At 46.2% G+C, this 25,527-nt stretch overlaps 2 protein-coding genes and 1 pseudogene across 2 annotated transcripts in view; 1 reads left to right on the forward strand and 2 right to left on the reverse strand.

The window, feature by feature from the left end:
* Positions 1-19,633, forward strand: part of Mypn (myopalladin) — a 77,437-nt gene extending 57,804 nt beyond the window's left edge. Inside the window, exons 11-20 of the mRNA XM_041655745.1 lie at positions 1,003-1,608; positions 2,635-2,773; positions 6,387-6,608; positions 8,556-8,705; positions 9,322-9,404; positions 11,094-11,220; positions 12,315-12,522; positions 15,062-15,227; positions 16,657-16,790; positions 18,284-19,633. Coding sequence (XP_041511679.1) covers positions 1,003-1,608; positions 2,635-2,773; positions 6,387-6,608; positions 8,556-8,705; positions 9,322-9,404; positions 11,094-11,220; positions 12,315-12,522; positions 15,062-15,227; positions 16,657-16,790; positions 18,284-18,453 — 2,005 coding nt within the window. The 3' untranslated portion in view covers positions 18,454-19,633. The remainder of the gene's footprint in view (positions 1-1,002; positions 1,609-2,634; positions 2,774-6,386; positions 6,609-8,555; positions 8,706-9,321; positions 9,405-11,093; positions 11,221-12,314; positions 12,523-15,061; positions 15,228-16,656; positions 16,791-18,283) is intronic.
* Positions 17,418-17,749, reverse strand: LOC121450609 (annotated as a pseudogene).
* An 801-nt stretch (positions 19,634-20,434) lies between the features above and the next one.
* LOC121451059 (nitric oxide synthase-interacting protein-like) lies at positions 20,435-21,436 on the reverse strand. Its single transcript, XM_041656540.1, has one exon. It carries the CDS (start codon positions 21,434-21,436, stop codon positions 20,543-20,545), a length of 894 nt encoding a protein of 297 aa, XP_041512474.1. The 3' UTR covers positions 20,435-20,542.
* Positions 21,437-25,527: the final 4,091 nt, after the last annotated feature.

Here is a 25,527-nt window from a genome sequence, read left to right on the forward strand (position 1 = left end):
TACCTAATAATTATTTTTTTTTTCCGAGACAGGGTTTCTCTGTAGTTTTGGAGCCTATCCTGGAACTAGCTCTTGTAGACCAGGCTGGACTCTAACTCACAGAGATCTGCCTGCCTCTGGTTCAACATGGTGATTATTGACTTCTTTTTCAAAATGTTTCGTGTGTGTGTGTGTGTGTGTGTGTGTGTGTGTGTGTGTGTGTGATTATGTGCAGCACATGTGTGCAGGTGCTCTTGGAGGCCAGAAGAGGGAGTCGGATCCCCAAAAACTGGAATTACAGGTAAATGTGAGCCACTGTGTGGGTGCTGGGATCTGAACCTGGGTCCACTGCAAGACCACTCACGTCTCCAGAGTTCTTTCTTTCTCATGTTGTGCTTGCACGTGATGATATATGTCAAGTGTGAGTGTGTGTGTATTTGTGTATGGTGTATGCATGTGTATGTGGATTCCTATGCCCAAAGGAAGACATTGATACCTGCAGTCTCTCTCTGCTTATTCCCTTGAGACACAGTCTCTCATTCAGCTTGGAACTTGACTGGCAACCAGAAAGTCCCTCTGGTCCTGCTGCCCTCCTCCCCGTGCCAGCTATGTGCTGCCACACCATCTTTTTCACATGGGTGCTAAGGACTTGAACCCATGTTTTCAAACCTGCACAGCAAGTGCTCTCACACACTGAACCGTCTCTCCAGCCCCCTTCCTCTTTTTAAGAACAAGAAAAGTCAAAGGTGATGTTTATAAGCAAGAGAAGCCTAAAGTTTATCAGGACATTTCTTTTGTTGTTGTTGGTTGTTTTTAAAACTATGTGATGTGGCCTGGCAGGAAAGGAGGACCTTACTGAGGCTGGCCTTGAACTCCTGACCCTCCTTCACCAAACACTCAAGTGCTAGGATTTAGGCATGCCCCACCATACACAGTGTCACAGGAGGACACTTTCAAGAGTAAAAGTTAATCTCTCTCTCTCTCTCTCTCTCTCTCTCTCTCTCTCTGCTGTTTTTCGTGCAGTGACTCCACCCAGTTACAGCAGCTTCATCACCAAGTGTTACTGGAACAGCAGCAGCTGCAAAATGCATCTCCTTCATCACCCAAGGAGTCCACTTTCAACTTCAGCGCCTTGAACTCGGCTCCCCCAGCTCCCCCTGCAGTGACCATTTCCAGCAAGCAGGTGAAGGGTTCTGCACCACAGACGTTCAACTTGGCCCGGCCAAAGCATTTCTTCCCCTCTGCAAGCACTTCCACAGCAGCTGTGTCCCCATCCAGCTCCCCAGTCTTCACCCTGAGTAACACTCCTCCGACAATCCAGAGGACGGTCAGCAAAGAAAGCCTCTTACTGTCTCACCCCTCTACACAAGGCAGATCTCCAGGGGGGCTCTCCATCCAAAATGAGCCAGCTCCTCCTGGCCCAGCAGAGCCGGCAGCGCCGCCGCCACCACCGCTCACGTATCCCATCCCCAGTGGAAACCAGTTTCAGCCTCACTGTGTGTCCCCAACTCCTGTCTCTCCTACCGGTCGGATTCAGAACCCAGTGGCTTTCCTCAGCTCTGTCCTGCCTTCTCTCCCATCCATTCCACCCACCAATGCCATGGGGCTGCCTAAAAGCGCACCATCTGTGTAAGTGTCTTGAAGGTTTGGAGACGCCAGTTAAGAGGGACACATGCATAGAATAGCTTGGCCTGAGCCAGGACTCTCAGCGCGATGGGATTCTGATATAATCTCATTAAATAGATATAAAATGGATATTGAATGCCTCGGGGCAAGGGGCATGATTTTTTTCCTCTCTTTCTTTCTTTCTTTTTTTTTAAAAAATATTTTTTGATTTATTATGTATACAATATTCTGTCTGTGTGTATGCGTGAAGGCTAGAAGAGGGCACCAGACCTCATCACAGATGGTTGTGAGCCACCATGTGGTTGCTGGGAATTGAACTCAGGACCTTTGGAAGAGCAGGCAATGCTCTTAACCTCTGAGCCATCTCTCCAGCCCCCGTCTTTCTTTCTTTCTTTCTTTCTATCTTTCTTTTTTTTTTTAGACAGGGTTTCTTTGTGTAACCCTGGCTATCCTGGAACTCACTATGTAGACCAGGCTAGCCTGGAACTCAAAGATTCACCTGCCCATTGGGTGCCAGGGCAGTGTGCCACAATGCTTGGCAATTAAAACTAGGCAGTTCATCCAGGCGGTGGTGGCACATGCCTAATACCAGCATTCGAGAGGCAGAGACAGGTGAATCTCTGTGAATTAGAGACCAGCCTGGTCTACAGAGCGAGTTCCAGGACAGGCCTCAAAGCTATAGAGAAACTCTGTCTTGAAAAACAAAACAAAACAGGTAGTTTATTTGGTAGAGCACTTGCCTAGCTTGAATGAAGCCCTAGGTTCGGTGCCCAGCATCTGATAACCTGTGTGTGGTTTGCACACCTGTTAATTCTAATGCTGAGAGTCAAAGATGGGAGGATCAGAAGTTCAAGATCATCCTCAACTACATAGCTAGTTCAAGGCCAGCCTGGGCTATGTGGAATCTTGTCTCAAAATAATAAAATAAAATGCCTCTATTTACAGTGCTGAGGTCAGGTGGTCATTTTATCCACTCCAACCTATATACACTGACTAGTCATTTCATAGGGGTGCGGATTTCTTTTACAGACCGCCCCAGGGTCTGATGAAAAAAACCACAAAGGCCTCCCCGGCAATGAGTGACGATTACATCCTGGAGACTAAGAACTCAGTGATTCTAGACTTGGGGAAGAAAGTGAATTTTGGAGATCTCAGATCACACCAGCAGGTAAGAGTGTTGAACGCAAATGGTTGGGTGAAATCTGTTTTAAGAATGTTTGATGCAGTCTTTGGGTGCTGAGGTCGGCTGTCCTTAAGAGGATGATCACAGCTTTGACGGCAGAGCATGCACTGAGCCAGCTGGGGAACTGTTGATGGAGAAGGCGGCTCTGAACCACTCCCATCAGGTTTACCTGTTTATGGGTGTGCACAGCAGCTGTAATTCTAGAAATCTCGAAACCAGAAATCTAGAAAGGACAGGTCATTTATCATTGATTTGAGTTCTATACTGCCCATATTACACAGAAGGGTGTGTCTGTCTGTCTGTCTGTCTGTCTGTGTCTGTGCTGTGCGTGTTTATCACTCTAGCTGGCAGTAAACTTGTGAGAATGGAGCCTAAAAATGAAGCAGGCTAAAGTCTCATGCAATAGTCAGCTTTTATTTAGAGCATCAGACGTGTGTGTGTGTGTGTGTGTGTGTGTGTGTGTGTGTGTGGTTTTTTGAGATAGGCTTTCTCTATGTAGCTCTGACTGTTCTGAAACTCACTCTGTAGACCAGGCTGGTCTCAGTCTCATAAAGTTGGCCTGCCTCCCTCCCAAGTGCGGGGATTAAAGGCGTGCTTCTCTACTGCCCCGCAGAGCATCAGACTATACTCTGAGGGTTAAACAGAATCACATGAGTAAAGTGAGCAATCACAAGGACAAACTGCACATGGCAAAGCCATATTTTTTCAGACATATAAACAAATAACAATAGCCAGATGTATTAATAATCTAAAACAAACTCACTCCTATCTGCCACACCTGGGAGGGGCACAAAAACACATCCCAAGAACAATTCCGTGGTTTTGAAGAAACCAATGTCACAAGACTCTCATTTTCTTCAAGTTCTTTTCACAGGCACTCAGAATTCTCCTCACACAACCCCACTCTTAAACTGTGTTCAGGTGTGTGTGTACAGAGATCACGGGAGGCAGCTAATAAAGAAACTTTCCGTTTTTATTCTGAGAGTGAGTAAGGCAGAAGTGAGAAGTGGCCTAAACCAGAATGGTAAGTCGGACATAGACGTCCATCGGTGATAGATCTGTAGTGACAGTGCAGGAAGAACCTATGGGTGTAACGTAAACACACTGCTTGCATTTTACATGGTCCATTAGGAACTCTGACATTGCTTGGAACTTTACACTTGGATCTGTATGTGGCAGAGACAGTTGACCTTGAGAGCAAGCAAAGTGCTGCCCAAACTGCCCAGAGCTCAGGGATTTAGTAACAGGCTAGGCGGCATTCTCTGCCACAGTGTCCTTGCTCCTGAAGCTCAACCTGCCAAATGTTTAATCTGTCGCGGAAGCAACTTGGCCTTTATATTATTTTAGTGCTCATCAATTCATCCACTGTACTACATGGTTGGTACATTGATTAGCTGTATATGGTTTTTTGTATTTTTAATTTTATAAACATCACTATAAAAAGCTTGCAGATAAACTAATCGGGCTAAAATCTTACTTTAGTGCTCATCTTCAGTTCATGCATTGTATTACACGGTTGGTACACTGATCAGGTAAATCTGTGTGTTTTATATTTTAATTTTATAAACTTTACTGTAAAAAGCTTGCAGAAAGACTAACCACACACCAAAGGGAGCCAGACCCAAACTGTGCGTGTCTGTGGTATTCTCTACCTTTTGAGCAGCCTTTCTGAAGCTGGATTTCACACTTTCACTATCGGATATATTTTTATGCACTTATTTTCCAAAAGCTTACCAGGCGGGTTCCTCCCCAGGACCCATAACAAGGTAGAGGTAGAGGGGTGCCGGATGGCTCTCCTCAACTTGACACAAACCCTGACATTTCTGGAAGGAGGGAATCTATTTTTCTGTTGCTGGTGTTGTTTTGCTTTTGTTTCTCTGTGTAGTCCTGGCTGTCCTGGAACTCTCTCTGTAGACCAGGCTGGCCTCAAACTCACAGAGATCCTCCTGCCTCTGCCTCCTGAGTGCTGGGATTTAAGGTGTGTGTGTTGTGTGTGCCACCATCCCACCCAGCTGTCACATCAGATTGGGCTGCAGGCAAGTCTGCGTGATATTGTCTCGATTAGTGACTGATGTAAGAGGGCCTAGCCCACTGTGGGTGGTACCACCCCTGGGCAGTGGTCCTGGTCTGTATAAGAAAGTAAACTGGGGCTATACCAGCTTGCACTCCCATGAGCGATGCAGAAGTGTTCCCTTTTCCCCACAACCTCTCCAGCATAAGTTGTCATCAGTGTTTTTGATCTTGGTCATTCTTACAGGTGTAAAATGGAATCTCAGAGCTGTTTTGATTTGCATTTCTCTGATGACTAAGGATGTTGAGCATTTCCTTTAGTGTCTTTTAGCCATTTTAGATTAATCTCCTGAGAGTTCTCTGTTTAGGTCTGCACTCTGTTTTTTTATTGGATTATTTGTTCTTTTGATGACCAATTTCGTGAGTTCTTTATATATTTTGGAGATCAGACCTCTGTCTGATGTGGGGTTGGTGAAGATCTTTCTCCCATTCTGTAGGCTGTCATTTTGTCTTGTTGACTATGTCCTTTACTTTACAGAAGCTTTTCAGTTTCAGGAGGTCCCATTTATTAATTGTTTTTCTCAGTGTCTGTGCTACTGGGGTTATATTTAGGAAGTGGTCTCCTCTGCCAAGTATACTTCCTACTTTCTCTTCTATGAGGTTCTGTGTGGCTTTATGTTGAGGTCTTTGATCCATTTGGACTTGAGTGTTGTGAGGTAACCCAGACCCAGAAAGACAATTACCACATGTACTCTCTCATAAGTGGTTTTTAAACATAAAGCAAAGAAAATCAGCCTACAAATCACAATCCCAGAGAACCTAGACAACAATGAAAACCCTAAGAAAGATATACATGGATCTAATCTACATAGGAAGTAGAAAAAGACATGATCTCCTGAGTAAATTGGGAGCATGGGGACTACGGGAGAGGGTTGAAGGGGATGGGAAAGAAAGGGAGGGAAGTAGAGAAAAATGTAGAGCTCAATAAAATAAAATGAAATAAAAACTATAACATACTTTAGGGAAAAAAAGTAAACTGGGCAACCATGAAGAGCAAACCAGTAAGTAGCGTTATTCCATGGCCTCTGCTTCAGTTCCTGCCTTCAGGTTCCTGCCTTGAGTTCCTGCCCTGACTTCCCTGGATAATGGAAGCTGTAAGATGAAATAAACCCTGTCCTCTCAGAGTTGCTTTTGGTCATAGTCTTTATCACAGCAATAGAAACTTCAACTAAGGGGCCAGAGAAATGACTCCATGGTTAAGAATACTATATATCTTTTCAGAAGACCCGGGTTCAATGTCAAGTACTCATATGATGGCTCATAGGCATGTACATGCTACACAGACATATGTGTAAGCAAAACATCCAGACACATAAAGTAAAAGTAATATATATATGTATATATGTATGTATATATATATATATACATACATATATACATATATATATGAAACCCTAACTAAGAATGAACTCCAGGAAGCTGTCTGGGACATTGGCATGCTGTCCTGGCACGCATGCGTGACCCATTACACACTAATAATAATAAAGTTTTTTACATAGAAATTTCAGTGTCCCCTTCCGATTGGCAGGAGTATAAAATTTCGAGCTTTGAGCAGAGGCTGATGAATGAGATAGAGTTCCGCTTGGAGCGCACGCCCGTGGACGAATCAGATGACGAGATCCAGCATGATGAAATCCCCACGGGCAAGTGTATCGCACCCGTCTTTGACAAAAGACTCAAGCACTTCCGGGTGATGGAAGGCTCTCCAGTCACCTTCACCTGCAAAATTGTCGGGATCCCGGTTCCAAAGGTAGGGAAGATGGCCTGCCAGGTGACCATCAGCAGCGTGGAACTATCTACAAGTTCTTTCAGAAAGTCTCACGGGGCTGGGATGTAGCTCAGCGGCAGAGTTCTTGCTCTAACGTGTCCTCTAGATCAGAAAATAAATCTCAGGGAGTAAGAGAGATGGCTTCTCAGTTAAGAGCAATTGCTGGGATGGGCGTTCAGTTCCCAACACTGTCAACCACCTGTAACTCCAGCTCCAGGGCATCTGATGCCCTCTTCTGGCCTCTTCCTGAACCCCCACCCACCCACTAGAAAAGAAAAAAGAAAAGTTTCAGGCTTGGAATGTAGTATGCATGAAACCTTGGATTCAGTCCTCAAAACAATATTAAAAAAATTTTTTTTGACTGGGTGGTGGTGGTGTCACATGACTTTAATCCCAAAAATCAGGAGGCAGAGACAGGCAGAACTCTGGGTACAAGCCCAGTCTAGATTACAAAGCCAGTTCCAGGACAACCTAGGCTACACAGAGAAACCGTGTCTGGGGAAAAAAAAATCAAACCCCAAACCAAACCAAACAAATAAACAAAAGCAAAAAACAAAACCTAGACATGGTGATGCATGTCTGTAATCTCGACACTCAGGAGAATCATGAATTCAAGACCATCCTTGGCTATAGAATATGTTCGAGGCCAGCCTAGGCTGCATGAAACAAAACACACACACACACAAAAAAAAAAAACAACAACTTATACTGTAGTGAAACATCTACAGAATAAAAATGAAAAATAATACTCAAAAATTAGCAAAGCCCAGGTGATTTAGAAAAAAAAAAGATCAGGAACAGGATTATTAGGCCAAAAAGAAATCAGACTCGTTAGGGTTTTTTATTTTTTTATTTTTTGGGCAGGGTCCTGACTGTCCTGGGCCTCTCTATATAGACCAGGCTGGCTTCACAGCCATAGAGATCCACCTCCCTCTGTCTCTGGAGGGCGGGGATTAAAGGCGTGCGACACCACTTCAGACCTTGTTAGAATTTTAATAAAAGTGTAGAACAAATTTCTTCGTCATGCTGCCTTGTTCTGGATTATTGACTCTCATCAAACTCACAAGATTACTCTTCTCCATTAGGGTTAGTTTCTACTCAGCACCCACACGGTGCCCTTTGCTGTACAGAGAGGGATATCTTAGTGTCCTTGCTGTTAGGTTAGCAAACGCCAGCAATGCCCCGTGCTTGGTGTTGGCTGCTGAACAATCCTCTGAGTCACCACATTCCTTGGCAATCAGGGAAGGATTTGCACCGGTGTGGCTGCGGCAGGGGATCCACTTTCACAAACACAAGAGCAGTACTGCCACACACGGATCGGTAACCAAGGAAGAGGCGAAGTGGGCACCTACAACCAGTACTTTATCCCTCTGCCCCCCACGCCCTCCTCCCACCCACCTCCCTGCCCCGCCTTGAGGAACTCACTGAGGCTCGTGCAGTGCTCACCACCGACATATTTGCACAGCAAATCTGTGTTGATTTCAGTCTTAGAGTTTGGTTTTGGGCCAGGGCTTAAATTTAGCAACTTGATCCTAGCCTTATTCCTTTTGATCCAATAAACCATCCTAGCCTTTCAGCTTCGTGGCTGGGGTTTACATAGGATAATAGGGGATGATCCAAGTTCCTGTGTTCATTATTTTACCTGTGAAGACATATTTGGTCCGTAAAACATCCTTAAGCTAATTATGAGGTACAATAAAGATAGTCAAAAGCTTTACCGCATGCTAAACTACATCGTATTTCTTACTGGAGTTCTGTATAGGTGCAGAAGGAGGTGCACAGCATTCTGTCCTTTTGAATATATCTTATGATTTTTCTAAATGTTTGCAGAAGATGAGTGTTTTGTCCCAGGGATGGCATTCAACTTCCGTCTCATATTCTGAAGCTCTGGCATGGTGAGTCCTCACCAACAGCTCCTTCTCCCTCCAGGTTTATTGGTTCAAAGATGGGAAACAGATCTCTAAGAGAAGTGAGCACTGCAGAATGAGGCGAGAAGGAGACGGGACCTGCTCCCTGCACATCGAATCCACCAACGGTGATGATGACGGCAACTACACCATCATGGCGGCCAACCCCCAGGTGGGTGGCAGGGCTCCCGGGCATCAGAAGGAGTGATCCAGTGACAATGCATTGAGTTTGAAGGCAGAAAACAAATCAACACGAAAACAGGGGGCTGGAGAATTGGCTCAATAGTTAAGAGTATTTGCTGCTCTTCCAGAAGACCCATGTTCAGTCCCCACCCCAACCCCCCCCACACACACATATAATTAAAGATTGTATGTGTGATGCAGATGCCTTCTGGGACCAGAAGAGGGTGTCAGATCCCCTAGAACTGGAGTAACAGGCGATAGTGTGGATGCCGGAAACGACTCTGGTCATCTGAAGTGCAGCAAGCTCTCTTAACTTCTTAACTGGGAGGTGCTATCACATGCCTTTGATCCCAGCACTCAGGAAGTAGAGACAGGCAGATCTCTGGGCTCAAGTTCAGCCTGGTCTACAGAGTGAGTTCCAGAACGGCCAGGGCTACACAGAGAAACCCTGTCTCGAAAAACAAAACTAAAATTGTATTGCTTTCATTTCTCTTGGGCAAAGATAGTCTTTCATTGTTAGAAAAAAATGTATAATGTTTTGGTGAAGAAAACATTTATGTAAATGTGCATTTCTCCTTATTTTAATTTTGCTTGTTTTCTGCCAGGGGAGAATCAGCTGTTCTGGCCACTTGATGGTACAGAGTTTGCCCATTCGAAACAGACTCAGCCCTGCTGGTCAGTCTCACAGGTAATGCAGACCCCTCTTTTCTGGACCCCTCCCATGTCCCCACTCATCACAGTGACTCACTACCTAAATGTACGGCACACGCTGTGCTACCACCAGGGGCTCCTTGGAATACAGACATCAAGCCTGGTCCAGAGCTGGAGCATCCAAGTCAAAATTCGCACTTCAAACAGAATCGCCAAGAGATGCATGGGCACATTTAAGTTTGAGAAGCTTCAGGCTTTGGCATTTATAAAAAACAAAAAACAAAAAAAAACAGTCTGCCATGTAGCCCAGGCTGCCCTCAGTTATAGCAGAGGATGACCTTAATCTGATACTTCTGCCTTCACCTCCTAAGTGTTGGGATTATAGGCTTGCACCACTACACCCAGTCTTTGTCTTACTGGGGAATGAACCTGGCTTCATGCATGCTAAACAGGCACTAGCCCAATTGAGCAACATTCCCAGTCCCTTTGATACAATTGTTATGGTTCAAAACATTGTAGCCTGTGCACACAATGCCTGACAGACCCTTTGAAACCACAGGCTTGTTTATTGCCAGACAGAAACTAGAATATTTCCGCTGTCATCTCCATGATAACTGATTTTCTTCTCAGATTTTATGAAGTACTAATGAGAAAGAGCCTGGCTTTCCCCTGGAGTCTTAGGGTGCCACAAAGTCTTAGCAGATTGCTGCTGAGGCTGATGAGTTAAATGACTTACTAAAGGACCAAAAATAGAGGCCCATGTTTCACATAGTGTTACACTACCCTCGGCAAGACGCTTCCTTTATCTTTGCTATTTTGTTTTGTTTTCAAGAACAGCTGTTACTGTTGGTCACTCTGACTGAGTTCAAGTTCATGGTCATGTTTAATTATCAGCCATAATTTATTGCCGGGCTGAATTTTATTGTGGTCACAGCCATTTTGTTCTGGGTGATTTTGGGAGGGCCTTACTTTGGGCTCTCAGATGGAGTACTGATTTCTGTGTTTATTTTGATGACTTTTCAACAAGTTCCAAAGCCCACAGAGAAGGGAGCTAAGCCAATTAGTGCTGAATAACTTCAGAGAGGAAGAAACTAAGTCTTGCTTGTTTTATTTCCACTGTTTTTAATTACATGTATGGTCAGGGTGTGTGCACAGAACACAGCAGATCCTCTTGAGCCGGAGTCACAGGTGCTTGTGAGCCACCCGGAGTGGGCGTTGGGGACTGAACTTGGGTCCTCTGGGGGCATCCAGTCTGGAGCCTATTTCCTGGATTTCAGAGTTTAGAGATGATTCTACAATGTACAATGCCACAAGGAGTTTTGGTTTTGTTTGAGTTTGGTTTGGCACGCGTGCGTGTGTGTGTGTGTGTGCGTGCGTGCGTGCGTGCGTGCGTGTGTGTGTGTGTGTATCAATTCTAAGCTGTGATTGATTGACTGTCCAGTGAAGCCTTTCTACTGTAGGGTGTGGTTCATTTGGTAGAGTACTTACCTAGCATGCTCCAGGTCCTGGGTTCCATCTCCAGTAGGTACTACATAAATTGGGTGTAACGACGCTTGCCTATAAGGTCAGAACTCAGGAGGTAGAGACAGGGGAACCAGTTCAAGGTCATCCTGGATTTACTTATTGAGCTCAGCCCAGGCTACAGGAGACCCTGCCTCATTATAGCCTTATAGCCATTTCTAAATGCACGTGGTTATTGATATACATTTGCAAATGCTTCTTGTAGGGGAAGGGCCAGAATGCAAGAGAGAGACAAGGAGCCTCTACAGGAGCGTTTTTTCCGGCCACATTTCCTGCAGGCCCCAGGTGACATGGTGGCTCACGAGGGCCGTCTCTGCCGGCTGGACTGTAAGGTACTTCCAAACACCTGTCCTTAGCTCCAGGCCTGTCCCGAGTTTTCATCTAGTTCCTTGTTTGCACTCATTTTTGTCTGTGTTTGTTATGTGGGGTTTCTCCCAGACAGAAGAGTCTTAGGGAAGGGAGGGAAATTGTCCCTGCCATAGGCTCCTTTAGAGCATTTTGTCTTTTTAATACCATACAGAAATATGCATTAAAATCTTAAACTATCTTAATAAAAATTATGTAAGCATAAAAATTTTTAAAGAAAAAAAACTGTTTTATGTGGGCCTTACATAAGTCAATTCTTCACTGTGAAAAGATAACCAAAAAGGACTAACGTGTACTTTTCCGTATGGTCCCTGGAATCCTTTATTGCTATGAAGCCAGAAGCTTAGATTTTTTTTGCATCTTTGGTTGTAGGGAGGGGAGAACCTTTGAAAAGTCATAGGTGTGAGAAGACAGAGCCAAAGCACTCTGAAAGAACAGGGTTGTTTCCCACACTAAGCCACCTCTGTTACCTGTTGTGATTCTACATTCTGATTTATCAGTGAAGCTTCATAGGTTCAGGTCAGTGAAGGCTGGAGTTTAAACATGCGCAGACAACCCCTTCCTGTGCGTGGCTCTTATCCTCCTCAGCTGCTGTCTAAATGACATTCAGGTTCTATGCTCTCCTGTCTCTAAACCCCAAACACTACCGGTGCCTGGCTCCCATCCCAAGAGATTCTGGTTTAATATTATAATTAGTCATCAAGATTTTTTTTATACTTAGTCCATGAGCAAAATCTGAGAAGTCTGATTTAATATCTGACTCTTCTGTAGTTCTGGTGTCTAAGCTGAAGTCAGCCCTCTTATTGATGCCACGGCCTGTTTTATCCACTCAGCTCAGCCATTATTCCGCTCGAGGATATAATCACACGGGTTAATCGTGGCTGAAGGGAGGCCAGGATTCCACACAGTTCAAACTCACGGCGCCGTTCATTTAGATCCCTCTTCCCCGCGTTTCCCTTCGCCTTCTATCTGGTGCCAACAAGGATAAAGCATCCACTCACCAGATAAACCTGCCTGTCGTCAGCGCGCCACCTGAATCAGCTGTTCCGTTGGTTCTTAGGTGAGTGGCTTACCGCCCCCAGAGCTGACGTGGCTGCTCAATGGGCGACCCGTGCTACCAGATGCCTCCCACAAGATGCTGGTCAGAGAGACGGGGGTCCACTCTCTGCTCATCGACCCGCTCACGCAACGCGACGCAGGGACCTATACGTGCGTGGCTACCAACAAAACCGGGCAGAATTCCTTTAGTTTGGAGCTCACCGTAGTAGGTAAGTCTCGCTGAGGGACCTCTAAGCAGAACTTCCTTCACGCCGACTGTCCGGATACTCAGGGACTCTGGCAGAATTATGGAATCCCTCGCCCCAGCAATCTGTTTCCCCTTCGCCACAGTAGACCCTATTTTCTACACTGGTTTCTGAGGTACATAGTAATCCAGACATGTAAGGTGGTTGCTTTTCATTTTAATCAGACAATCAATGGGAGCAACCGCAACACTTGACTAAACAATCAATGGGTTATTTAATCGGCTGTCACTAAATTCTAGTCTTTTGCCCTTCAGTCTGTGATTCCTGGAACACACCAGGCTCTTCTGTCCCTTGAGTTACGAACCTTTGCATTGCACCAGTGATACTGCTAACTGAATGGTCCTTAACCAGCCCTCTTCTCATTCAGGACCAAGGATTTATCAGCTCAGTTGGCAGAGTGCCCAACAGCACACAGAGTCCACTTAGACCGGGTATGGCGGCATATACCTGACACTCAGCACTGCGGAGGTGGGGACAAGGAGGTCATCCCACAGAGATAAAACCAGCCCGGTTACCTGAAGCCTCCTCTCAAAAATAAAAGTAGGAATTAATAAAATGTAAAGGCTGAAGTTGAGGGTCACCACCCTGGCACAGTGGGTTCACCAGGCAGCCCTCGACCACCTCCCCTGGGTTTCCATGGCGCAAGAATAGGCAAGCTTCCCAGAGCGCTTGCAGACTGCGGTGTTCAGGTGTTCATTGTTCACAGCTCTGCCTCCCTGCGGGCTCTGAGCTTCCGCGGACAGAGGCGCCGGTTGGCTGTGTTGTGTTCTTACTTACAGAGAAGGAGATATGCCACCGCCTGCCTGTGGTCAGAGTGCAGCTTGCAGATGTAGTCTGGCCCCTTCTGCCACGGAGGCCTGGAAATCTAACTCAGGTCTTCAGGCTTAACGGCAATCACCTTTACCCACTGAGTCACGTGCTGAGACCTCGGTTTAGGTTTCTCTGATGTTTGCCTCAGAGGAAGGTGAACCCCAAATGTCAAATCCCAAAGCAAATGAGCCTTCACCTAATAAGATGGCATGAACAGAACACAGCAGTGCCACAGAAAGGGAAGTAAGACATCATCAGCTGCAGGGCAGTGGTCCAGTGGGGATCTTAGTGCTAGGCTTCCTCCCACTGTGGGCAGCCCATTAAGTCAACCAACCTGAACTAGGCAATCCCAGCACGAGGGAGGCAGAGGCAGGCGGATCTGAGTTTGAGGCCAGCCTGGTCTACAGAGTGAGTTCCAGGACGGCCAGGGCTACAAAAAAGCCTGCCTTCGGGGGGGGAAAAAAAAAAGAAAAGAAGGGAGGGAGGGAGGGAGAGTGGGAGGGAACCAACAGCCAGCACTGCTGTTCCTCTTCCTCAGCCAGTGGCTGCTCTCCTGTGAACCCTTTTCCTTTGCTCTTAATTTAATCTCACCAGCAAAATAGGAAACTGTAATTTTGCTGCAGGCTTATACCGTTTTCCATATTTCTAAAACAGTGACTTTGATAGATAAGGCTACCTTCTGGGGACGCATAATGTGGTAAAGGTTTTTACCCCAAATGCATTTATGGGAGGGAACATGCAAAATAGAAAAATGGCAATGTGGCCAAATCTAAAGAGTCAGTTGGGGGCTGGAGAGATGGTTCAGTGGTTAGAACACTCATTGCTGATGCAGAGGACCTGGGTTTGGTCCCCAGAACCCACATGGCAGCTCACAGAAGCCTCTAACTCCTGTTCCAGGGGCTCTGAAGTCCTGCCTAGCCCTCAAGACCCCTGAATGCACAAAACTCACCCAGACTCCCATTCATACGCATACACAATAAACAAAAAAGTTTAAGTCAGGTGAAAATTTAGTTCCTATGAAATAAAGTCCTCAAAAGAATCAGTTTTAGTACGTGAAATATGTTCTCAAAAGTCATTATTTGACCATTGAGGTGACTTAGTGGATAAAGGCCTCTGCCACCAAGCGTTCTAACCTGAGTTCAAATCCCGGGGCTCCACGTGATAGAACAGGAGAAATAACTCCTGACGAAAGCTGACACACACACATACATCCAAACACATGCACGCAGGCACGCACACACACAAACTGGAACACACATACACACATACAAACACACACAAATCAAATGAATTAATTAAATGTAACTTTGAAAAACTCTTTTTTTTTGTTTTGTTTTGTTTTGTTTTTCAATACAGGGTTTCTCTGTGTAGCCCTGGGTGCCCTAAAACTAGCTCTGTAGAGATCATGCTGGACTCAAACACACAGAGATTTGCCTACTTTTGCTTCCTGAGTGCTGGGATTTAAAAAAAAAAAATTTTAAAAGTGACTATTTCTGAGTGGGTATGGTGATGCATGACTTTATTCCCAGTACAAGCAAAGTTCAAAGCCAGCCTGGTCTACAAAGCAAGTTCCAGGACAGCCAATACAATGGGACCCTGTCTCAAAATAAAATAAAATAAACGTGAGCGTCTGAGGCAGAAACCTCAAGGGACTTGCTACTATTCAAATATAAAAGTAACTTCTCTTCTTTAGCCAAAGAGGTGAAGAAAGCACCCATGATCCTGGAGAAACTCCAAAACAGTGGTGTTCCCGAGGGCCACCCCGTGAGACTGGAGTGTCGCGTCGTAGGCATGCCCCCACCCGTGTTCTACTGGAAGAAAGACAACGAGACCATCCCTTTCAGTAGAGAGAGGATCAGGTACAGCAAGCACCGTCTCTGTGGAGACATCCATGCTCAGAGGGGCCTGGTGGGCCCTCCAGATAAGCCTGCCGCCTTTACAGCTGGCTTCTTTCATTGAATATGGCGCTACCGCGTTTCAGCCAGGCTGTTGTGCGTGTTCCAAGCCTGCCAGGGCCACAGAGTGAATCCTGAGTCAGTCTAGGCGAGAGTAAAACTCAGTCTCAAAAGCGGGTGGGATGTGTATGTGTGTGTGGAGCCCCTCCCTCTGTCAGAAGTCTATTTTCCTTCTCACTTTGCCTTAATAAAAGTCTGTTTACCAGAGAGAGAAAGCAATACTGACCGCACGTGTCCGAGATGTGGTGGCATTCCCACCCTCCCCAGACTCAGGAGGAATCAGGAGTCCAAAGTTATCAACTTGGCTACAGAGCAAGTATGAAGCTGTTCTGGGCTCTATGAGACACTGCCTCCAAAATGAAAAGTTCTTAAAAATATACATGGAGGAGCTGGAAAGATGGCTCAGCAATGAAGAGGTCCGGAGTTCAATTCCCAGCATCCTCCCTGAGTGAATCCCAGTTGCCTGTAACTCTAGTTCTAAAGACCCAGCACCTGGTTCAGGCCTCCACAAGCTCCTGCATATATGGAGAACACAAACCTACAGAGGCACACCTTCACATAAATGAAAATAATAAATCTTAAAAATTATACAAGGAACATATAAGATCTGGCATATTTTTGCATTATTCTCAATCGTTTTAGGACCCAGACAAGGTTTTGTTTTGTTTTGTTTTGTTTTGTTTTTTAATAAACAAAAAGCTGCATTAGGGGCCAGGGGTGATAGCATATCCCAGCATGTGGAAGGCAGGAGGGTCAGGAGTTAAAGTTCTTCAGGACCGGGTATCCTGGAGCTCAAGGTCACTCTGGGCTACGTGAGACTGTCTCAGAAAGGAAGGGTAGTGGAGAGATGGCTCACCAGTTAAGAGCAGTTGTTGCTCTTGCAGAGGACCCAGGTTTGATTCCCAACACCCACATGGTGATTCATCTGAAACTCTAGTTCCAGAGAATCTGATGCCTCTTCAGGCTATCAGTATATATGTGGTATGCATACATACTCAAATAAATACATTTTTAAGAAGGGGAGGATTAGAGAGCTGGATTCAGTAGCAAGAAGAGGCAGGAGGATCTCTAAGTTCAGGCTAGCTCGATATATCTAATGAGTTCCAGGCCAGCCAGGAGGCTCTTTCTCAAAGAGAGGGAGGAAGGGAGGGAGAGAGGGAGGAAGAGAGGGAAGAGGAGAAGAAAGTAAGGGGACAAGAGGATGGCTTTTCTAGGCTTTGGCTAAGGAGCTAACTGTCCCCTGTCCCTTCTCTGAGAGTTTCCCCAAGCCTAAGATTGACCGCAATGCTTCTGCTCCCAAGTTAAAGGTGAACATGTTCTTTCTCTTCCCCAGCATGCACCAGGACACAACGGGCTATGTCTGCCTCCTCATCCAGCCAGCCAAGAAATCTGACGCCGGCTGGTATACCCTGTCAGCCAAGAATGAAGCTGGCATTGTGTCCTGCACAGCTAGGTTGGATATATATGGTAAGGATGATGTCATTCAAGGAATATCTGTGCACTGAGGACAGTTTAAATATCATCTCCATGCGTAAATGAGATAGATAACACTCTCTGTTGTGCTTTGAAGATGGGTTCTCCCTGCCATTTGTTTTTTGTTTTGTCTTGTTTTTTGAAAATCAAGTGGTCAAAACATGCCATCAAATGCCTTTACCAGCTCAGCCATCTTGGGGCTCCTTCTTTCTCTGGAAACTCCAGCAGAAACTCCATTTACAAGAAAGGGGTGTGTACCAGGCAGTGGTAACACACACCTTTAACCCCAACACTCGGGAGGCAGAGTGGATCTCTGAGTTCAAGGCCAGCCTGGGTGGGCTACAAAGTGAGTTCCAGGATAGCCAGAGCTATGCATAAAAACCCTGTCTTGAAAAACCAAAATCAAAGGAAAAAAGAAAAGAAAAAAAATGACATGCATGAAATTCTCTGCTCAACCTCAGTAGCCTATAATTTCACTTTATCAGATTATAATTCTGAAGTCATCTGCAGAGCCGTTCTATAATCTTACTTACAAGAAAAGAGAGAAGACAGGAGCAGAGATTATCTTTTTTTTTTTAACGAGAGCACAAATCCACTTTTATTTATCTACTTTTCATTGGTTTAAATCTGGGAAGGGTACAGCATCACACAGTTCTGTGTCCAATGGCCTCTGCAGGAAGGTTGCTTCGGAATTTGGCACGGACCATGCCGCTGTTTCCATGGGCCCGTGTTACTTTCCCCCAGATCACTCTGGTTTTGTTTGGTTTCCCTCCAGGTGTTACTGGGTTGTTTTTTTCTTTATACACATAAGCACATCTCTTGCCCAAGTAGAATTCAGCTTAATCTCGGGCATAAACACCTTCAATTTTAAGGAGAGCTGTATGCTCTCTCTGGTTCCGGAGACCTCGCTTATAGCCAGCAAAAGTGGCCTTGCACCACAGCCTTCCAGACATATTTGCCTTTAGAAGTTTTGTTCCCAGTAGGCTCCAGGAAATGGCCACAAAGTTCAGCAGGAGGAGGAACATCCCTCACCTCTACCTATCCTTTTTTTTAAAGATTATTTTTACGTGTGTGTGTGTGTGTGTGTGTGTGTGTGTGTGTGTGTGGTGTACCAAGTGAGTGCAGTACCTGTGGAGGTCAGAAGAGGGAGTCAGATTCCTGGAGCTGAAAATTATACACTTCCAGCTGGAAAGGAGAAAACGCAACAATTAATTGTTAATTGTGCAAGATTTTGTTGTTGTTTATTTGTTCTGAGACAAGCTCTCGCTCTTTCACCGTAGCTGGCCTACAACTCTCTGTAGACCAGGCTGGCTTTGAACTCGCAGAGATCTGCCTGCCTCTGCCTCCCCAGTGCTGAGATTAAAGGCGTGAGCCACCACCACCCAGCACAAGGCAGGAAGGTTTTAATGTTCCTTTTAGAAACGAGGCATCAGCACTCCTCCCATGGATTCCTTTGATCCTAACATTTTGTTTGGCTCATTTTCCAGCTCAGTGGCACCAGCAGATCCCGCCACCCATGTCCATCCGTCCCAGTGGCAGCCGCTATGGGTCTCTCAGCAGCAAAGGACTGGACATCTTCTCTGCCTTCTCCTCCATGGAAAGCACGGTGGTGTACTCCTGCACTTCTCGGAGTGTGGTGGAGAGCGATGAACTTTAAGGATGTCTCCGTGCCTGCTGTGTGAGAGGGTGGACTGTGGAGGGGAAGGAAGACCGGTCATACGCAGTGGTTTCCAAACAGCCACATTTGAGTGAGTTCCCATCCTGCTGGACCCATGGCAGGAAGTGTTTTAAGTAAGTTGGCCAAGGCTTTTTGAGCCTTGGTTGAGGGAGAGTTTAGGGATGTGCATCTTAGAGATGCAAGTAGACAATTCTCACAAACCAAAGATATCATACCACTGCCACCGCAGCCTGAGGGAGGGGGGAGCGAGTGTGCTTCCCCACGCCGCGTGTAAGGGACATTAGGCCCAACTAGGAGCAATTAGGAGCCATAGCCAGGGCTGAGAGAAGTTAGTGACTTTAGAATAGATGCAAAAGAGAAAGCTGGGGAGCCCATCACCTTTCATGGATTACACCCACAGCGGTCATCTAGGTGGATTCGCTAGATGAGTTCCCACTTAACATTAGAGGATCTGGCCATACACCTCTCCGCCCAAGTGGTGAGACTCTTCACTTGCATATCCTGCCTGTGCAGTCACATGAGAAGCCAAAACATGCCTGAGATTTAAAAGCAAAAAACAAACAAAACCAACCAGGACACTCAAGATTTCACAGTGCACTCATTACGTGGTCAAAACAAGGCTCCCACCAGCCTGTCTGCACCATTTTAGGCAGACAGTCACACCCACACCCACACCCAGTGCCTAGATTGGCACCGGGCACAACGGAGACTTCAACAGACATCTGCTGGGGATGGCGTACTCAGCTCTCTACCAATCTAAGGCCAATCCAAACATGGCCCCGACAGTGTCTGTCACGGCATCTGCTTCATGCAAGCCTGGGATATGAACTGGGGGTGTCTGTTTCCAAATCCCTGTGCTCAGATCTCTGGTGTTCTCTGTGCCAGGTCCCCCTCCGCTGGGAATTTTTAGCTGGAGATGGTAATTGCTTTAGAAAGGCTTGAGACCTTCTTTGCTTCAAGGCAAGGATTTGCAGTATAAAAATAAATTAATTTACTCAACAAATCAGCAGTGTGTCTACTCTGTGTAAGACGCTGTGCTGGGTACTGTGGGCGACAGGAAAATAGGAATAAGGGGGCTGGAGAGTTGAGTCGGCAAATAAAGGTGCTTGCCGCCAAGGCTGAGAACCTGAGTTCGATTCCTGGAACCCACATGGTGAAAGGTGAGGACTCATTCACTCCTACAAGTTGTCCTCTGGCGTGTGTGTGTGTGTGTGTGTGTGTGTGTGTGTGTGTGTGCGCGCGCGCACACACATTTAAGTACACTCAAAAAAATTCTCACTATTTTCAGTTTTGAGTTGTCCTGTTCTCTAAGAGGTAACACCCACTGGGCCGTGGTGGCACATGCCTTTAGCCTGGTCTGGGAATAATGATTTCAGTCAAAGACTCAGCTGAGTGCTTAGGCCTATCTTCTCTGGTGTAGGCAGTGACAGGAAGTAGAGGATGAGACACGCCACAGAACGCAAGTAGATGTTAGCTGGCAATCTGAGAGAACCGGCTCACTCCTTCCACCAGACCCCAGGGACCCAACCCAGGTTGTCAGGCTTGGCACCAATTGCCTCACCAGCTGAACCAACTTGATAGCTTCAGGGGCAACTTCAACCTTAGACGGAATGTAGTAAAATGTTTCCACAGGGCCATGTATCATGAGATCTCTGATAACCAAGAATCGCTTTCTAAATCCTGAGACTGCCTCTGGAATACTGTGTATGTAATATTCAATATTCATCATATTATATATTCATATTCATCGTGCCATCTTGCCTGTTTATTCTTACATTCGCGCTTGGCATATATATTCAACTGTGCAATGAATATAATACCACCATTCTGTCTACTATGTAAAGTGTAGCCAGTTATGAATATCCTTCATCTCCCTGCCAGCACACTGAGTATTTTTTTAATCTGGTCCTTTATTATTATTATTCAGCAACAAAAATATTATATTTTGACACTAGGTGGTGCTGTCTCACTGAAAATAGAACAAGTCTCAACTCTCCAGTTGGCGCTACTGGGTTATGATTTTGTTTTGTTTTCCCCGCGTTCACAGGCAGGTTTGTTAGGTCATAGCTCAGGCCTGCATCACTGGCCGCGACATTTCCACCTGCAGCTTCACTCCCGAGCCTGCAAAGCCCGTCCCGCCCCGCTGCAGCACGATGATGTCACGCTCTGTCAGGGTATCCCCATTCACGGGGTCCACCATGTCCTTCCGAATCAGTTTCTCGACACACTCCAGAGTGACCACCGCCCCAGAGGGCCGCAGCACTGCGCACGGCGTGGCGTTGCTCAGGCCGTCTCGGGTCACTGCACACACATAGCGCTCACCGCGTGGGATGAGCCCCACGCGGTCCACAGAGTCATCCAGCCGCGTGAAGAGCACGGGCGTCAGGTCTGACATGCGTAGTGGCTTCCCAGACATCGGGCAGGTCACGATGCGGGATGGTTTTTCCAGCTTGGCGGCCTTTGCCTCGGGCGTCAGTGAGGGAACCCAGAAGCTGGGCAGTATTGTGTCCTTGTCCTTGCCTGGGGGACCTGGCTGCTCATCACCTGTGTTGGGTAAGGTGGCAGCCTTAGGCATGAAGGGGTTCAGGGGCTGGCTCAGAATGGCTGCCTCCTTCTCCAGGAAGCCTCGAGCTCGGTCCTGGGCTGCAGCTCGCTGAAGCTGTCTCTGCTCTTCTCTGAGGGCTGCCCGCTGCTTCTCATAGGCCTTCATCTGGCAGGCAATCTTTTTCTTCTGGTGTAGGATGTACGCCAGGATTGCCTCCCGTTCATACAGGTAGCCATCTGGGGTGACCACAGGATCACGACAGGGCTGCAGCGAGAGACAGCAGCAGTCAAAGTCCCTCACAGCGTCCCGGTTCAGTCGAACGTTCTGGGTCCCATAGCCTGAGGCTTCTGTGTCTTTCTTCTTCTCATGGTAGGTGTAGACCGCTCCGGCGCTGCAGTTCTTGGCGTGCCGCGTCATCCTCACAGACGATTCGCCGACCCGCCGCTGCTTCAACTGTGTCCCGGGTTAGGTTTTCGATCAGGATTTCTGAATCTCAGCGATGCTGACTTAGGGGCTGTCCTGTGCACTGGCAGCGACCCTGGCCCCTTGCCCTACTCCAAGCTGTGGTGACTCTAATCTCCAGACTGACTCTTCCCTGAGAGGCAGAATTTCCCTTTGTTGAGAATGTCTATGAGGGGGGAAAAAAAATCAGTGAATTAGAACTCTATTGAAACGGAGGATATCTAAGTAAACTTAGATATCTGTGGATGTATTTGTAGCACACTCACAAACAAACCCACCGTCTTCCGTTTTTTATTTTTGGTTTCTCTGGGTTGCTTTGGAGCCTGTCCTGGAACTAGCTCTGTAGACCAGGCTGGTCTCGAACTCACAGAGATCCGCCTGCCTCTGCCTCCCGAGTGCTGGGATTAAAGGCGTGTGTCACCACCACCCTACCATCTCCCGTTTTGTAAACCTTTGCTCAATCTGGTTTAAGGATGTGTCATTCTCATCACCCAGTAAGAAACAGCCAAGCTATTTCTTTCTCTTCGATGCAGTTTGCAAGTTCTTTTTTATTTTTTATCATTTAAAAAGACTTTTTAAATGTGTATCTGTGAGTATGCACATTTGTGGGAGAGCCTTGGGAGGTCAGAAGATGTCCATCCAATCATCTGCAGCTGATGGGGGTGTTGGGAATCAAACTCGGGTCTTCTGAAAGAAAAGTAAGGACCCTTAACTGCTGAGCCATCTCTCCAGCCCTTGTTTTGGGTTTTTTCTTCCTTCCTTTTTTTAAAAAAAAAAGTTTTATTTATTTATCATATATACGGTGTTCTGTCTGTATGTCTGCTTGTCTTAGCCTGAGTTGTGAGGCACTATATGGCTCCTGAGTTCAATTCCTAGCGACCACATGGTGTCTCACAACCATTTGAAAGGAGATCGGGTACCCTCTTGAGGAAGAGACATGGTCAGCGTCCTCATCAACTTAGACCGTGAAACCCAATGTGGACAAGTTCAACAGAACCACCATATATGGGCTGCCCATGCTTGCTTCAGCATTAGCAGGGCATAAAACCATACAATTTCTGGGAAATGAACTTGACCTCTGGAAGAGCAGCCAGTGCTCTTAACCACTGAGCCATCTCTCCAGCCCCGTGCTTGGTTTTTCAAGGCAGGGTCCCATTATGTAGCTCTGGCTGTCCTGGAACACACTCTACAGATCAGGCTGACCTTGGACTCACAGAGATCCACCTGCCTCTAAGTCCCGAGTGCTGGAATTAAAGGTGTACACCACTGCACCCAGCTTTGTTTTGTTTTTAGAAAAAAAAAAATCTTACTCTGTAGATTAGCTGTCCTATAAGACAATCCTCTCGCCTCAGCCTCCTGAGTTCTGGGATGGGATTACAGCCATGAGCTGCCATGCCTGGTTGAAGGCCTACTTATTCGGACTCTTACTAAAGCCTTCCTTTCCAACCCCTGAGGTCCTGGGTTCAGACTTCCTTCTTCATTCTGACCGGCTATCGTAGCCTTCTGTCTGGCCTTCCTGTCTCTGGTCTGGCCTCTCCTCTGCCTCTACCAGTCTCCACCCGTGGCAACTTTGTGTTCCTCTAAGCCCATCAAATGCCACTGACTCTGTGACATCATGTCTCTCTCTCTCTCTCTCTCTCTCTCTCTCTCTCTCACACACACACACACACACACACACACACACACACCAACCAACCAACCAAATAAACCATTTTCTTTGAAAGCTCATGGCAAATGTCCTGAGTCTGGAGGAACAGAAGATTGCTTTGTACGCAGGTTTATAAAGCACGTAGACTCTGTACCCTGGCCTGCTTGCCCTTGGTGAGCTCACTCTAGGTCCGGGCTACTCACTTGTCGGTACATACTATGTGATATAGGCTATGTTAGGCATTAAATTTTGTGCTGTATACAGAATACTCATCAACAAATATTTACTGGTTTAAGAGTAATTTAAAATTTAAGTGTATAGCACCAATTCTAATTGTTCTTAATAAATAAAACCCCGAGTCGGATATTAGGGGCTGAAAGCTGAAGGATCAGAGAAGCAGTGTGGTCAGCCACGGGAGCAACCTTTTACCTCTACCAATGCTCAGACTGTAGGGGTGATCCTGTCCTCAGACTGTCTGCAACTGTCTCCACCAAACCTCAGACAGCACTGAGCTCCTGTCTCCTCCCGCCTTATATTCCTCTCTCTGCCCAGCCATATCACTTCCTGTCTCCACCTCCCTGGTGCTGGGATTAAAGGCATGGGATCCCAAGTGCTGGGATCACCTTTGTTAGTTCAAAGCCACCCTGGGCTACATGAGATTGAATCTGTCTAAAAGAGAAACAGAGCTCACACAGAGACCCCTCTGCCTCTGTCTCCTGAGTCCTGGGATTAAAGGTGTGTGCCACCTCTCCCTGGCTTCTAATGATTTAGGTCTGCCCTCTGATCTTCAGGCAAACTGTATTTGTTAAAACACAAACAAAATATCACCTCATAAGTGAGTTTCTATGGGAAGTGAACGGAGTCTTAGCAGACAGTCTTACTCTTTTTTTTAATTGATTTTTATTGAGCTCTACATTTTTCTCTGCTCCCCTCCTTGCCTCTCCCCTCCCCCTTTCAATCCTCCCTCAAGGTTTCCATCCTCCCAATTTACTCAGGAGATCTTGCCTTTTTCTACTTTCTACTTCCCATGTAGATCATATCTATTTAAGTCTCTCTTAGTGTCCATATTGTTGCCTAAGTTCTCTGGGATTGTGGTTCATAGGTTGGCTTTCTTTGCTTTATGTTTAAAAACCACCTATGAGTGAGTAGACATGTGATAATTGTCTTTCTGTGTCTGGGTTACCTCACTCAAAATAATGTTTTCTAGTTCCATCCATTTTCTTGCAAAATTCAAGCTGTTGTTATGTTTTTCTGCTGTGTAGTACTCCATTGTGTAAATGTACCATATTTTTCTTGTCCATTCTTTGATCGAGGGGCATTTAGGTTGTTTCCAGGTTCTGGCTATGTCAAACAAAGCTGCTATGAACATAGTTGAGCACATGTCCTTGTGGCACAATTGAGCATCCTTTGGATATATACCCAAAGTGGTATTACTGGTTGTACTGTATAGCATTGGAGCTATACAGCTATATAGATCTGGAGCTCAATATGTAGACCAGGCTGGCCTCCAACTGTCAAGAGGTCCATCTGCCTCTGCTCCTTGATGCTGGGATAACAAGCTGATAGGTGCTGGAATTCTTTTTCATATATGTGGTCTGGAGAGATTTCTCAGTGGTTAAGAGCACTGGCGGTTCTTCCAGGGAGCCCACCCAGGTCCAGGTTCAGTTCCCAGTACTCAAATGACAGCTCATGACTGTAATGCCAGTTCCAGGGATCTGACACCTTCACACAGACATATAAAACACCCATACACATAAAATAAAATAATAAATTATATGCACACACTTGCCAATACCCAGTCTACACTCCAGATCAATTAAGCAACTAAGCGCCTGGGTTGTGAGACAGGTGTCCGTGGTTTGGGTTTTCATTTGCCTGTTGTAGACAGTCTTGGGTAATCCCCAAACTGAGTTCGATCCCTGGGGACTTGCACGAGTGAAGGAGAGAACCAATTGCAGCAAGCCGTCATGCATATACACACTCACAGAGTAAATGTTCGGTTTTCATTTGTAAATAAATCCCAGAATGTCTGGGCTTGCATACTTATCACCTAACACTAGATTCCCAAGAGAATCTAGACAGCCCGTCAAACTCTTGACTAAATTCTAAATGTCTCTCTCTCTACAGCCATGGTTCTCAGGCTTCCTAATGCCGTGGTCCTTCAATACAGATCGTCATGTTGTGGTGAAGGTGATCCCCCTCCCCAGTCACAAAATGATTTCGTTGCTACTTCATAACTATAATTTTGCTACTGTCATGAATTGTAATTAAAGGTTTTTGGAGACAGAGGTTTGCCAAAGGGGCAGCGACCGTTGCTCTAGATCAAGCTAGAATCAAGGACTGCAAGCCAGGGAAAGCAGTCAAAAGAGAAGAGAATGTCCATTTCCGCCCTGTTTGT

The sequence above is a fragment of the Microtus oregoni genome, unplaced genomic scaffold (genome assembly GCF_018167655.1).
Source record: "Microtus oregoni isolate MIOR12 unplaced genomic scaffold, Mior012 000007F_ref0000211, whole genome shotgun sequence".
In the NCBI taxonomy this organism is placed as follows: Eukaryota; Metazoa; Chordata; class Mammalia; order Rodentia; family Cricetidae; genus Microtus; species Microtus oregoni.

Bases quoted from the DNA above. Each gene is read 5' to 3' on its own strand.
- LOC121451059 (XM_041656540.1), bottom strand. From the start codon at position 21,436: ATGACGCGGCACGCCAAGAACTGCAGCGCCGGAGCGGTCTACACCTAC.